The sequence below is a fragment of the Gekko japonicus genome, unplaced genomic scaffold (assembly GCF_001447785.1).
Source record: "Gekko japonicus isolate JY-2015 unplaced genomic scaffold, Gekko_japonicus_V1.1 scaffold456, whole genome shotgun sequence".
Lineage (NCBI taxonomy): Eukaryota > Metazoa > Chordata > Lepidosauria > Squamata > Gekkonidae > Gekko > Gekko japonicus.
The window spans coordinates 22,794-37,997 of NW_015170902.1; the positions used below are offsets into that span (position 1 = coordinate 22,794).

General features: G+C 48.8%; 1 protein-coding gene across 1 annotated transcript in view; it reads right to left on the bottom strand.

The window, feature by feature from the left end:
- Nucleotides 1-544: 544 nt before the first annotated feature.
- LOC107116648 (digestive cysteine proteinase 2-like) overlaps nucleotides 545-15,204 on the bottom strand; it is a 43,491-nt gene continuing 28,831 nt past the window's right edge. Inside the window, exons 6-11 of the mRNA XM_015418606.1 lie at nucleotides 10,567-10,762; nucleotides 8,952-9,145; nucleotides 7,485-7,576; nucleotides 5,726-5,887; nucleotides 3,809-3,998; nucleotides 545-961 (exon numbers count right to left, since the gene is read on the bottom strand). Coding sequence (XP_015274092.1) covers nucleotides 774-961; nucleotides 3,809-3,998; nucleotides 5,726-5,887; nucleotides 7,485-7,576; nucleotides 8,952-9,145; nucleotides 10,567-10,762 — 1,022 coding nt within the window. The 3' untranslated portion in view covers nucleotides 545-773. The remainder of the gene's footprint in view (nucleotides 962-3,808; nucleotides 3,999-5,725; nucleotides 5,888-7,484; nucleotides 7,577-8,951; nucleotides 9,146-10,566; nucleotides 10,763-15,204) is intronic.

Below are 15,204 nucleotides of genomic sequence, written 5' to 3' on the forward strand. Positions count from 1 at the left end.
TTTAGCCCAAGTCTGAGTTGACCGTATACCTGCATGCAGCTTTTTCTACATTAGCCTTTTCCAAACCCACCCCCTGACCACGGTAGCAGCTTCCAAACAGCCTTCCCCCTGGTGTGTGCAAAGTAAGGCAATAAAACCTGCAGAATAGCAAGTTCCTCAGCTGTGCCACAGAATGACTTCATGGTCTTGGAGAAGCCACACCAAATTCCCAGGCCTTGTTCCAAAAGGACACACCTTGCCCTGCTTCACAGAGATTTTCTGCAAAGACTGCAAAGTGTTTGTGCTGATGGAATTGGAAGAGATTGTAATCAGAGAATACTTGGATCCTTTCCTATATATGAGGTTTGAGGAACCGGAGTGATGAAGGGCTTGACGCAAAAATTAAAAAGTCCCACAAGGTTAGGGATTCTATATGAGATGAGGAAAGGAAGAGCTGACTTGACTCCAAAAAATGGTGCTGCCTACAAGAAACCACCTGCATGCCCAGGAGGCAGCATCAAAGAAAGGCCTTGGCTTCTGTGCCCTCTTTGTTGATTCTCCATGGCAACTAGTTGGCCACTGTGTGAGGCTGGACTAGATGAACCACTGCTCTGATCCGGCAGGGCTCTTCATGTGCTCTCATAAGGCCAGATCTGATGGCTCCTTGAGTCTCTGCTAGCCCTGTGGCTAAGATTCCAGTTTGCTGATAAATATTCTAAAGAAATGGAGATGGAGGAACCTCGTTTGGAGCAGGAAGTGTTGTAGATCATCTTTGGGAGCTTGCCATGGTGTGGTCACGCTACAACTGGGTATGTGGCATCAGTAGCTACCCCACAATTGTTATCTTTCATGGACATGAGGATGTAGCCATCGTTGCCCCAGTATGTAGACCAGGAGTTCTTGATGAGCCAGTAAAGCTCTCCTTGGAGGACTCCGTAACCGACAGCGAGGACTGCGTGGTCCAGCTCACCTTTCTTGTTTCCTGAAAGGGAGTACAAGTTAGCAGAGTACAAAATAGAGCATCAACAAGTGAGATTATGCAAAGCAATGCAAGGGGGCTAGACGGCAGGAAAGGCGAAAAACCTTTTTTTTTTTGATTTTTTTTTTTAGAGGCATCTGTCTTCCTTTCTCCTCGGCACTAGAGGATTCATATGCATTTAATGAAATTGATGGGGCAGATGGGTTGAAGACTGACAAGAGCACTCCTGCAGGCAATGGATATATATTTTTCTTTCCAGAACTCACTACCACAGAACACAATGATCAGAAGAGGATTAGAAAAAAATCCAGGGAGGATATTTCTACCAGCAGCTATCAGCTAGGATAGATAAATGGATAGTCAGCATTAAGGAGGAGAATCAGCATCTCTAGTAGTAAAATGGTTGGTCCCTATGCCTGCCATGCATGCATAGACTCACACAGACATGGACTTCCCTGATATACAGAGTAATATGACCTAACCCAAAGCAGCCTGATGAGGACTGAGTATGCTCTAGGAGGCAGAGAACATCAGAGCAGCTGAGACTCACTTACAGAAGTAAGCAGAATGGTGAGGGAAAGCGAGTTCCTCCTGCAGTTCCTTTAGCCCCAGCCTTATATCTAAGTACTGCATGTTGGGGGGCGGGGGGGACAACAACAAGAAGGAATACCCTGCATATGGGCTTCCCAGAAGGACCTGGCTGCCAGTCAATGTTGGAAGCAGGACCCTGGTCTCATCCAGCAGGGCTCCTTATTTTCCTGGGAGGCACCTGGATTTGGTGCTGCCTAAGCTTTGCTACAAGCTCCTGCTTCAGCCCTAGACAGACCACTCAGGCAGTCTAGAGTGTGACATATCCTGTTTGTGGCTGGAAAAGAGTTGGGATATGAAAGAGCCAGCAGCAGCTTCCTGAAAGGCATCAGAGGAAAGTACAGGAATAATCTGTGCAGCATCTAAGACATTAAAGGGACAGGTTGCGGCTGCTCATGTGTGGTGACAGATGGGAAGTCTGAGAAGACCAGGCAGTTAAGCTTCCAGGAAACATTTCTCTGGCTTTTAAGCAAACTTACTGGCAGGCTCATACTAGTCTGGCTGACACCCATTGGCTCCATCTATAGAGCTGGGGAACCTTAAGACACTCTTTTCTTCTGTGCCCCAAATTCATCAATAACCTGCTTCTAAGGATGAGGATGAATTAGATAAGCACAGCAAAGCCCTTTGCTTATTGGAGGTGGCATCACATCATGTTTATCGGTAATAACCGTGTTGCACACCGCCAGTCCTGAACTCTACATAAACTTGGCACCTGGCTGATGCTCTGCAGTGTGGTGTGATTACTAACCTCTCCAATTAATTTAACCAATATCAGTTCCTTGACCCCCTTTTCCAAAGGCGAACAACTGGGCACACGGCATCAATAGGCTACTTCAGTTATCTTTCATGGCCATGAAGATGTAGCCATTGTTACCCTCCTAATGCTGTGTTTTTGACTGTTGATCCCTTTAGAATGATCTGAATGAACAAATCTGGAAAGAGGTACCTGACTCCTAATGGGCACGGAGCTGTGGCTTAATGGTAGAGCATATTCCCTTTACATGGAAAAGGTCCTGGGTACAATCACCAGCATCTCCATTTAAAAGGACCAGATAGGAGGTTACATGAAAGACCTCTGTATGAATCCAGGGTTTTTCTTGCAGCTCAGCTTCTTAACTACCCCTCTCTCATATACAGGATGGTTTCCCAGTCAATCCCCCCCCCAATTGTTTTAGGCTGCTGTAGGCTTGCCAAGTCCCCACAGTTTCCCCGCCCCAGAGGCCCGTTCCCCGCCGGCGGCGGATTGGGCCCCAGGGGGAACCCCACCCCGACGTGCACAACACCTGGAAGTGACCACGCCAGGCACGCTGGGGGCGGGGCCATGGTCATCCGAGGGAAAACTCTATGGTTTTCCCTCGGATGGTCGTGCCCCCGCCCCCAGCATGCCCGGCATCATCACGTCACTTCTGGGTGACGTGCGTGCGGCGCGCGCTCGCTCCAGACGCCAGCCAGGAGTCCCCCGGTAAGAAGAAATTTCCACTTGGCAACCCTAACATCATCTGAGAACTTGCAAACTCTATGGTTTTCCCTCGGATGGTGGTGGCCCTGCCCTCAGCGTGCCCGGCGTGGTCGCGTCACTTCCGGGGGACATGGATGCGGCGCTGTTGTGTACGCTGACCTCCACCAGGGGCCAGCAAACACCCCAGAACTTGACTCTGGAGAACAATGGGGACAAGGCTCCTGGTCTCACCACTGGGGGGACCAATGGGACTTTGGCGGGAGGTTTAAACCCACCAACTGGACCAAGGGGGTGGTCCCAGCATGTACATAGTTGGCCAGCCGGCCATTAGTCTTTAGTCTTTGTTGTGTCCAACGAACCATGCGGTCACCACCTCAGCCGCAGCTGTTCTAGTAGGCGTTTAACCCACTACACAATAGGCGTGCACGCACTCCAGCCACCAGCTGGGAGTCCCCCGCTGCGGCGAAAATCAGACTTGGCAACCCTAGGCTGCTGCAAAAGTTATCTGAAAAGGGTACAAAGAAAAATTGCAAGAGGAGCAAGGCTGAGATGTGGCCAAAAAAAAAAGCATGGAAAAGCCCCAGTCAGAGTAGACAATACTGACCTTGATAAACCAATGGTCTGATAATTTTGTGTACATCCAACCTGGTTAGACAGCTGAACACAAGGTCTTAATAACACAAACCAAGAGGCATTTGCATCATGGAGGCTGCCACCCGAGATTAAGTGTCAACTGCCATGACCCTCCTTGGGGTTTTGTTCACAGCTTTTCAACAGCTTTGCCATCAGCGAGGACTCACCACACTTAGGCTCATAGTAGACCCCACTGGAATAGAAAGAGAAAGTCCTGTGGGAGGCATCGATGCTGACGGCCACGGGGCCCTGCTTGTAGATGGCAGCCTTCAGAGCAGTGATGTTCCCAGAGGTGACGTTGACATAATGTGAAAGTTTGGCCACGAGTTCTGATGCGTTGCTATGACAGTAGCCATTCTGACCAAGGGGGGGGGGGGTGACAAGGAGACAGAATGGTTAAAAATAACAGCAGTAGGTGCAACAGAAAATCCCACAAACCCACCCGCCAACGTTAACACCCATCGTAACCCTTCTTTGGAAACCTTTTGGTTCTTTTGCATAGCTATCCAGTCACATAGCAAAGAAGATTTCTGCCCAGACAGAGGATGATTGAGAGAAACAAGATAGAGGTACATACAATTTTGCATGCAGCAGAGGAAGGGGAGAAAGCTTCTTCCTTTCCCATAACACTAGCTAGAGCTTGAGAGCACCCAAAGGAGTTGATGAACAGGTCCAGGATTGAAAAAAAAGAAACACTTTTTCACTCAGTGAGCAATTAAATTGTGGGATTTGCTGCCAATGGATGTAGTGATGGCCACTAGCGCAGACGGTGTTAAAAAGGGGATCAGACAGATCCATGCTGGAGAGGTCCATCAATATTTATTAGCCACAATGACTAAATGGAACTTCCATGTTCAGGGGCAGCTAGCCCTCTGAATACTAGAGTTCTGTGGGACTTTGGCTTCCATGTCCTGCTCAGCAGGCATCCCAAGGACATCTAATTAGCCACTGTGGGAAACTGGACTTAGATACATTGGTCTGACCCATGGCTGCTTTTAATGTTTTTCTTGTGTTGTGTTAATTTGATCTATGGTATTTTTAGAAAGCACCACTGAAGCGACTAATGTTAAATCAAAATGTCCTGCCAGAAGTAACTATACCATAGTCAATGTGTGCACATACACTTCAGTCTTTCAACTTTCTAGGTAGTTTTCTAAATGGATTTGAGAACAAGTGCTGATATCTAAATAGCAATTGTTCCGGAAGGCCTTTGAAAATAAAACACCTTCAAGGACCTTCAGTCAGGAATTCTAAACCGGATTGCATTTTCTAACGTATTTTACTGACATTCTCAACCATTGTGTTTTTACTAGAAGATGCAAAAGCAGGATATTGAATGCAAAAGCAGGATATACATTTCATGAAATAAAATAAAAATCTTATATAATCCCATTTATCCCTGTTCCCTTTAGGGATTTCTGGATTTTCTGATCCACAACAATCTAGTTATTCAAAATACGCACTGAGCGGGCCCCGTAGCTACAGTGGGGGCATCTCGGGGTCTGGCCCCCCAACTTACTGCCAAGCCCCCCCGCGACTTCTCATCCAGCCCCCAGCTCCCCCGCGACTTCCATTTTTTAATTTGATTTGTGCTGCTCCCTTGGGGTGTGTGCAGGGTGCCCCCTGACTTATTATAAGCCCCCCCCAAATTAAAAAAAAACCCTGGCTACAGGCCTGGCATTGAGAATGTGTTCTGTTCATGAAGAACTCTAAGCACATGCAAAAATATGCAACAAGGTGCATATTTTTATCCTGCCCTTTTGCCAAGAAGTTTGGGGCAACATACATGGTTCTCTCCTCTCTTCCAGTTCATCTTTACTGCTCTGCAACAGCTCGGTGAGGTAGGTTAGGCTGAAAGCGTGACTGGCCCAAGGCAGAGAGAGGACTTTCTGTCCTGTTTCCATAGTCCTAGTCCAACACTAACCATATCTCACGGTCAGCATTAACCCAAGTTTCAACAGAAACTAGCCCCTGATATGCAGAGAGTGGCTCACCTAGTCACCCTTGCAGAGCAGACCCTGATCCACCTCCAGTCCTGGTCACACAGGCAGGAGTGTTAGGTGATACCTGATACCCCCACTCACCTGGCCTTTGTATGGCCCATAGGACTCTGTGGTGGCAATGCCTCCATGCTTCAGGACCCATTCGTATGCCTGCCATTCCTCACCGCCGTCACAGGCATAGTTCCCAAAGCCCCAAGAGCAGTCGATGAGGATTTGCTGAGACAGCGGGATGAGCTGGCCAGTCTAGAGAGTAGGAGAACCAGCATCAGTCTCTGCTGCACCCCCAGGCAGTGCCATTCTACCCTTAGCAGCAGGGCCACCAACTGTCAGGTAGCTCTGTCATAGGTTTGGAATGTGGAGGAATGTGCCCTCCTGTTTTCTGGCTCAGCTCTCCCTGGCTCACCAACTGTTTGCTATCTTATGCTTGACCTTGTAGATACTCCAACTGCAGTTTTACTCGGCTGGGAAAGTTAACGGCTTTTGCTTTGCCCGCATCCCTTGCCCGCGTGAGATGTATCCATTGGCTCATGCTTACAGGGGGGATGTTTGATTCTAGTATAAGTCAGAGGCCCTAGTATTGGCGGCCATTCCTGACACAAGCTGTACACGTGTCTCTAGTACTGGATTTATGAATAAGCAGTTATCTTCTCATGAAGTTGCGTTGCGTAACCTGACTAAGGACCCTGACACTAACCAGGGACACCAGAAAGAGAAGAGGCTCCTTTTGGTGCAGAAGGGAAATGTTGTTGCTCAAATAAGTGAGTACCAGCAACCATTACTTTGAAAATTAGGTTTTGAGGAATACATTTCAAAAAAAGAAAGAAAAATTTAACCTTTGCTCATGAACTGAAAGACAACACTGTCAAAATACCAGTTATCAATGCTCAATGCTTCTACAATTTGCTGTTTTTTCCCCATGAACTCACTAAATCCACATTAACATTTGGTTTTTAAATTGCCACGCTAGATCAGGAATAAAGACTGGGATTACCTAATAATTAAATCCAGGAGCACTTGTTAGGGTAGGAATGTAAAAAAATAGGAGGAAAATATGAACTAGAATTTTGGAAAGCTGGGAAAATGTGTGCTTGGGAACTACACCCCCCCCCCTCCAATCAGCCAAATGAACAAGGTGTTTGGGATTGATTTTGTATGGGAACCAGACTAATTCCCAATATGCCCAAGTACAGGGCACCCATTTGGAATAATGGTACAAAGGGAGGTCATTAAGCCCCCCCCAATGCTGTTTTCCTGTCCGACAGCAGCCTTGTTGGGCTTCAGTTTGTCCAGGTGGACAGACAGAAGCCCAAATTTAAAATAGCATATTTATGTACCAATTTAGGGTTGCCAGCTCTGAGTTGGGAAATGCCTGGAGATTTGGGGGAGGTAGAACCTGAGGAGGGTGGGGTCTGGGGAGTGCAGGGATCTCAGCAAGGTATAATACCCCACAACCCACCCTCCAAAACACCCATTTTCTCCAGGAGAACGGATCTGTCCTCTGGAGACCAGCTGTAATTCCAGGAGGCCTCCAGCCACCACTCGGAGGCTATATATCAAAATGAGAGCTTACGGGAGGAGAGTGTATCAATATAAAGACACTCCGTGAATGAATTATGAACAAAAGCAGAAAGATTATATTGTACAAAACAATTCAAACAGTTTTAAATCTTTGTTGAAGTTCAACAAACCCTGTGTTCAAACAGAACACAGGACTCCCAGCAGCTTATCTGGTTTGCCCCCCAAACACCTGGAGCATCCGTGCAGACAGCTTCTGTCAACGACACTCTCCAAGATATGCTAAAAAGCAAGTCTTGCCCCCCAAAGAGACAGACAGGCTCACCTTGAGGAAAAGAGCCCCTTCCAAAGCTCCTGTGCTTGCAAAGCTCCAGCAAGAGCCACACACCGCCTGATCTTTGACTGGAGTCACAGCACCTGAATGCAACAGAGTTAGAGTCCTGGAGTTAGGGTCCTGGATTGTACACAAGCTCTTGTCTAGCAGGTCTCTGGACAGGCACCCTATCTATTCTCTAAAGGAATACTTATTAAGGATGCAGATGTGGAGACCTACACTGAATCAGGGCCATGGCTGGTGTTCCCATTTGCCCACTTATGAGACCTCCAGGTAAATTCAGCCCTTGCCCACCAATGCTCACCTGATCAGTGAGTGGAAACTGGGGTGAAACGGGGGGTGAGTGGGCAATCATCCTGGGGAGAAAAATTAAAAAGGGAAATAAGGCCATGTCTGTTGACAGGAAGTTCTGGCACAAAATCTCTGGCTATTCCTAGAGCTACCTGGAAGTTACAAGGGTAGCTCTAAGAATCACCAGAAACTCTGTTGTCAGAACTTCCTGTAAGCAGATGAGGCCTTATTTCTGTTTTTAATTTTTCTCCTGGGATCAGGGGTCAATTCGTAGAAAAAGAGGTGCAGGAGCTCATTAGCATAACTCATTAGCATAACTTATTTGCATATGCCACACCCCCTGACATCACCGGAAGTGTGTCAGAAGGCAACACCCACCGCTCAGGCTCCACTGGACTGTTTTGGATTGCTAGCTGTGGGGGGGGGGCGTGCATATCTGTCCTCACAGAGGAGGGAGAGCTTGTACCTGAATAAAACTTGGTCTTAAAGGTGCCACTGGACTGTTTTGGACCGGGGGGCTGGGGGGAGCTCTGCAACTTACCTGGCTGCTTCTTGCTCTGACTGAGGGCTGCTGGGAGCAGGGGGCGGGGCTTGTTGCGTGTGCCCGCTCCCTGGGCTCTTTACTGCCGGAGCTCCGCTCCTGTGCGCTCCTGCAGGAAATGGCCCCTGCCTGGGATGCTACCCCCCCCAACCCTCCTGCTGATGGCAACCATAGACATGGTGCAAGGGAAGGGGCTATCCCTTTGTATCAATGGGGCCCCTTTGCCTCCCAGCTTTTACCATAATACAGCACATAATTAAATCCATGAGGGAAAGGAGAGAAGAGTGGCTGTCTTTTTGGCCTCTACTACAGCCATAGCCATTGTGCATGCGTGATTTCAATCAAGGTGCAGTGAAAAAGAGTTAATCCCCCTCAAAACCATTGCCTGACTCAACATACCCGTGATCCATTCCCATAGCTACTTTCAGCTATTTAAAAAGCACTGGAAGATCCAGTTATGGGCCTCCAACATAAGTGTTCAGTTTTGGCCTCCTAGCATGGAATAATGTCCCCAGATATAGGAATGATCACCAGTGGTCCAAAAAGTGGGGCATAGGAGAAATTTCCATCTGCTTTAAACTTTAGCCCTGCCTCTACCTAGAAGACTGCTTCTTAACCCCACTTACCATAGAGCCGCCAGTCAATGCTCTCGGGCAGGATGAGGCCAATGTACTGCTCGTGAGGGAAAGGATGCCCATTGTTAGAAGTTGTGCTTTTGAGCTTCCCCCTCATTGCAGCCACCTCATCCTGTGTGAGGTCTGCCAAGTGGTTCAGAGACAGCTTGAAGGAGAGATTGGCACGGTTCTTAGAGTTGACAAACCTGGAAAGGGAAGGTGCCAGTGAAGGTCAGCTTCAGCTGGTGAGCCTGCATGGTCAACATTACAGCCAAAGCATCTGAATGGTAAAAAGAGCAACTACAGACAGTCCCAATACAGATAGGGGTCAGAGTGTGGTGGAACAGAGGTTTCACTCTATTTTCTGCACCATGGTCCCAATCATCAAACACCCCTCTTGGCTTAAGCCCTGGGAGTGTTGTTTTTTTTTTTAAATTAAAGGCAACCATTTTTTTCCCAGGGGAACTGGAGATCGGTTCTAATTCCAGGAGGTTGGCAACCCTACCCAGAAGCAGTGTTCCCTCTAAGCTAAGTTAGTGTGAGCTGGCTCACAGTTTTTTAGCCTCCGGCTCACACATTTTTGTCTTCGCTCAGGAAGGATGGCTCCAGAGCAAACTAATTGATGCAGCACCCAAATCGCTTGCTCACAACTTTAATGCCAGCAGCTCACAAAGTAGAATTTTTGCTCACAAGACTCCACAGCTTAGAGGGAACATTGCCCAGAAGTGATCCATCCCTCTTGAGGAAGGTGATATGAACAGGGCTGCTATGACATACAGAAAAAAAGCTCAACCAAAGGTGTTGGGGAGCAACCCAGTGGAATCATTACAGCTCAGTTGCGAGTATGACCTTAAGAAACATGGCACAGCCACCCTGCAGAACTTAGGGCCCTTTCACACAGCTGTTGCATGCACAGCTTGATCTTTCTTCCATCAGATGTGAAGGTATCATGTACAAAGTTCCTAGGTACATCGCCCATCCAGGCACACCAGACCCAGACACACTTCGCTTCAGTGTGGTGGTTGCATAATGTGGCCTCCAGAACATACTTGGATACCATTTCTCTTCCCTATCTTCTTCCACAACTATCCCCTTTGCAACAAGGGTTCCTAGCCCTAACCACCACAGGATACGTGGGGGTGGAGGCAGTGCTAGGGGAAAGTGGAGTTTGGGAAAGATGTGATGTCAGTTCCACGTGAAGCTCTAGGAATTTCCCCTAATCTCTAATCGTAAAGACCATAGAACCTAGGGGAAATTTCTAGAGTGCTACTGTGGAGGCCATTTTTTTCCCTCCGACCCCTCAACTGCTCACAGGAGATTGGGGTTGGAAGTAGGGAATTCTCCACTGGGTCTGGACAGTTGGGAATAGGGTTGCCAATTCCAGATTGGGAAATTCCTGGAGATTTTGGGGTAGAACATTGGGAGGACAAAATCTGAGGAGTAGAGGGACCTCAGCAGGGTATAACACAGAGTATACACTCCAAAGCAGCCATTTTCTCCAGGGGAACTGATCTGCATCATCTGAAGATCAGTTGTAATCCCAGGAGATCCCCAAACTCCTCCTGGAGGCTGGCAAACCTAATTGGGAAGCCTCCTCCCCCTCTCCCCCCTTTCTTTGTCTACGCACCTCATGTTGTGAGTGAAGGTATGTTTTCTGTGTTCCATCTCTGTCTCATTGTCATACATCTTTCCAAACCGTTTTCGATAGTGGTGGAACAGCTGGTGGGCCCGGTCCTCCTCCCCTCCAACAAAGTCTGCCATGGGATTGGCCAGGATGCGGTGTTCCATTGACTCACCTGGCAGCTGACTGCATAGTTTTGTTTCTAGGGGGAAAAGCATCAGCAAATCACAAAGAGCAGAACTTCCCAGAAAAACATAACAGACAGCTTCATCCTCTGCATGCCAGTGGGCCGTTGCACCCTGTCCCTCCCAGGGGCTTGATTCAGATAGAAGGGCCAAACCATGGCTTATTTTAACCATGGCCGGTTTGTGAAACAAGGATTCAGCTCACACACTCAGCTACTGATGTGCCTCCACAAACATTGGTTCCATTACCTTTGCTGTGGTCAGGGGATCAGGCCAGAATTTCCATGCCTGTATATCATGCGAACCAAACTCAAATTTGGTTAACAAACAGATTCAAAGTAAGGTACCATATCCTGGTTTGACAGATTCTAACTAACCATAGTTAACAGGATGTTAAACAAAACTGCTCGAGGATGGAGGGGTTAGCCTGTCCTGGAGGGGATTCATAGCTTGGGTGTACTGCTGGATTCTGGCCTACAGCCTGGGGATCCCAAGTCGCCCCGGTGGGCGGGGGATCCCAAGTCGCCCCGGTGGGCGGGGAAACCCCCGTCCCAGAGGCCCATTCCCCGGCACCGCTGGATTGGGCCCCGGGGGGAACTCCTCCCCAATGTGCGCGTCACCCGGAAGTGACGTGGGCACGCTGGGGACGGGGCCACGGCCATACAAGGGAAAACTCTATGGTTTTCCCTTGTATGGCCGTGGCCCCGCCCCCAGCGTGCCCAGCGGCATAACGTCACTTCCCGGTGATGTGTGTGCGGCGTGTGCACGTGCGCTCCGGGATCCACCCGGGAGTCCCCCGCCAAGGTAAGTTCCACTTGGCAACCCTACTACAGCCGGAGGCCCAAATCTTCTCTGTGGCATGTAGTGCCTTTGATCAAATTTGGTTGATGGGCCAGCTTTGACTGCTCCTTGAAACAAATGATCTGGCCTCAGTGAGTTATACTCTGATTATGTCCAAGTTAGTATACTGTAGTGTGGCTACCTTTGAAAATGGTCCAGAAATTTCAGCTCATCCAAAATGCTGCAGTCAGGCTATTGTCCAAGCCAGGATACAGGGGTTGTAATGTCCCAGTGCTGAAGGAGTGTTGCTTCTTACCTTTAAAGCTAGGGTTGCCAAGTAGTACTCACTTCCGGAGCGGGGGACTCCCGGGTGGATCCTGGAATGCGCGCACGCCGCATGCATGTCACTAGGAAGTGACGTCATGACACTGGGCACGCTGGGGGTGGGGCCACGACCACCCAAGGGGAAACCATAGAGTTTCCCCTTGAATGGTCGTGGCCCCGCCCCCAGCATGCCCGGCATCATAACATCACTTCCTAGTGACGTGCACGCCGGGGGTGGAGTTCCCCCCGGGGCCCGATTCCACGGCGGCGGAAATCAGGCCTCCAAAGCAGGGGTTTACCCGCCACCCGCCCCCACTTGGCAGCCCTATTTAAAGCCCTTAATGGCTTTGGGCCAGGGTACTCAAAGAACTGTTTGACAGTAATATACAGGTTGCTAAATGAAGAAATATGGAAGAAGCAGTCCTTTATCCAAAAGTCATGGCATAGAGATAGTCAGGGGTCATTTCCTGCAGGAGCGCACAGGAGCGGAGCTCCGGCAGTAAAGAGCCTAGGGGGCGGGCACATGCAATAAGTCCCACCCCCTGCTCCCAGCAGCCCTCAATCAGAGCAAGAAGCAGCCAGGTAAGTTGCAGAGCCAAAACAATCCAGTGGCACCTTTAAGACCAAGTTTTATTCAGGTACAAGCTCTCCCTCCTCTGTGAGGACAGATCTGCATGTCCCCCCCACAATAGCTAGCAATCCAAAACAGTCCAGTGGAGCCTGAGCGGTGAAGTCAGGGGGTGTTGGCATATGCAAATAAGTTATGCTAATGAGCTCCTGCACCTTTTTTTCTACGAAATGACCCCTGGAGATAGCAATACCATATATTCAGAAAGCCAATGGGCCCAGATATGGTCTTCCTGTATGTTTAAAAGTAAATCTCTGTACTTAAAATTGCAGCATTTCAAAGTATATGCGAGATGGTACCTTACACCTGACAGACTGTTTAAATGTAAATATAAAGCTGCATCCATTTGCTGGAAAGGTTGTAATGAAACCGGTACCTTTGTTCACTGTTGGTAGGCATGTCCAAAAATTAAATGGAAAATTAAATCTTTCTGGAGTGCAGTGTTAAGAGAAATCAAGGAAATTACGGGTCAAGAAATACCTAACACGCCTGAATCATTATTGTTACACTATTGGCTAGGATTGGCAAGGATATGGTAGGCCCATTGCGAGGACAGAAAAGCAAAATTGTAACAGTTGATGAACAGAGAGCAGAACTGCTCAATTCCTACTTCTCCTCAGTCTTCTCTTGCGAGGGAAATGGTGCTCAATGTGGTAAAAACAGAACACATGATGAGGGAAGGGAGTTGGAGCTAGGGTTGCCAGGTCCTTCTTAGTCCTCAGCGGGGGACTTTGGGGGGGGCATTTCTGGAGGGGGCAGGAATGTCCCCAAGATGATGACATCACGCAAAAGTGACATCATCACTTTGGCGATGAGTGCTCCCTGAACTCCAAGTGGCAAATTCAGGTGCGCGAGGGCTCCCCCTTTAAATGATTTGAGCAAGAAGCAGATGGGGGGCACCTGAACTCCAAGCATCAAATTCACCGCTTGGAGTTCAAACGTGCAAGGGCTCCCCCCTGCTTCTTGCCCAAAGCTTTTAAAGGGACCCTTTAAAGAAGCTGGGGGGGGGAGCGCACCTGAACTCCAAGTGGTGAATTTGCCACTTGGCTTTCAGGCGTGCAGCTGGCAGCTGCCCCTCTTGCAAGATTTAAAGGGCCTCCCATCTAGTCAGCGGACCACATGCTCCCCCCGATCAGCTGGAGGGCCCTTTAAATCTTGCAGAAGGGGAAGGAGAGGGGCGGCTGCTGTTGGGGGCAGGGCTTCCCCCACAGGCTAGCTGACCAGCAGTGGGCAGGAGCCTGCCAAATCAAGGGATCTTCCACCCCCACCTGGGGACTGGCATCCATAGTTGCAGCCTAGGACCAGCATAGGGGTAGTACACAAACACGTTATTTTCTTTAAATGAAACTAAGTCCCAGGGCCAGATAAACTGCATCCAAGAATTCGCAGATGTAATTTCTGTGCCTCTGTCCATTATTTTTGAGAATTCTTTGAGAACAGGTGAGGTGCCAGAAGACTGGAGGTGGGCAAATGTTGTCCCCATCTTCAAGAAGGGGGAAAAGGAGGATCCGGGTAACTGCCGACCCATCAGCTTGATGACTGCTACCTAGAAAGGTCTTAGAACAAATCATCAGTCAGTTAGTTCTTGAGCACTGTGATGGCTGTGATTACTAAGAGCCAGCAGGGATTTCTCAAGAACAAGTTATGTCAGACTAACCTTATCTCTTTTTTTTCAAGAAAGTTACAACCTTGATGGATCAGAGGAATGCTGTAGACATAGTTTATCTTGATTTCATTAAGGCTTTCCCCCACATAATATTCTTGTTGACAAGGTGGTAAAATGTGGTTTGGATCCTATTACCGTTAGGTGGATCCGTAACTGGTTGAGAGATTGCACCCAAAGAGTGTTTGTTAATCCTCTTGGAGAGGAGTGACAAGTGGAGTGCCTCAAGGATCTGTCCTGGGACCTGTTTTATTCAAGATCTTTATAAATGGATGAAGGAATAGAGGGAATGCTTATTAAGTTAGCAGATGATACTGAATTGGGAGGGATAGCAAATACAGTAGAAGACAGAGTCAGGATACAAGATGATCTTGACAGGCTGGAAAACTGGGCTAAAACAAATAAAATGAATTTCATTGGGGATAAATGTAAAGTTTTGCAGGTAGGAAAAATCAAATGCATAATTATAGGATGGGGAAGACTTGTCTTGGCAGTAGTATGTGTGAAAAGAACCTAGGGGTCTTAGTAGACCATACACTGAACACGAGTCAACAGTGTGAGGTGGTAGCTGACTTCCGGTCTGGCTCCCGCGAACGGCGGACGCATCCTCGGGTCGCTCCCGAGGGCGTCTCGCCCGCCCGTAGTTGAGGAGGGTCTCCGCGCGAGCGGAGACTCGAACGAGCACCTCAGTTGAGAGGAGCTCGGATCCGGGGCGCGTTAGGGCGCTCAAGGGGGGAGCCTCTTTCTCGGCCAAACGGTCGGAAATTGAGGCTCTCGCCATGCCCTGCCCCTATGGACCTCGCTGCGTGAGCGACCCCGAACGGGGCTTAGCGGAGCCACCAGACATCACCGAGTGATGAAGCGAATGGAAGGAAACGATAAAAGAAAAAGAGTGGCTGAAACCGTGAGTTGTCAAATATGAAAAAAGCGATTTAAGCGCGTCTCCCCCCCCCCAGCGGAATAAAGGAGTGGGAGGGGATCCCTTCACTCCGGTAAACAGAGATTTTCAAAGAGAAAAAAGGGGGGGGGAGAACGGAATGTAAGAAAAGAAGCGATTTCCCTTT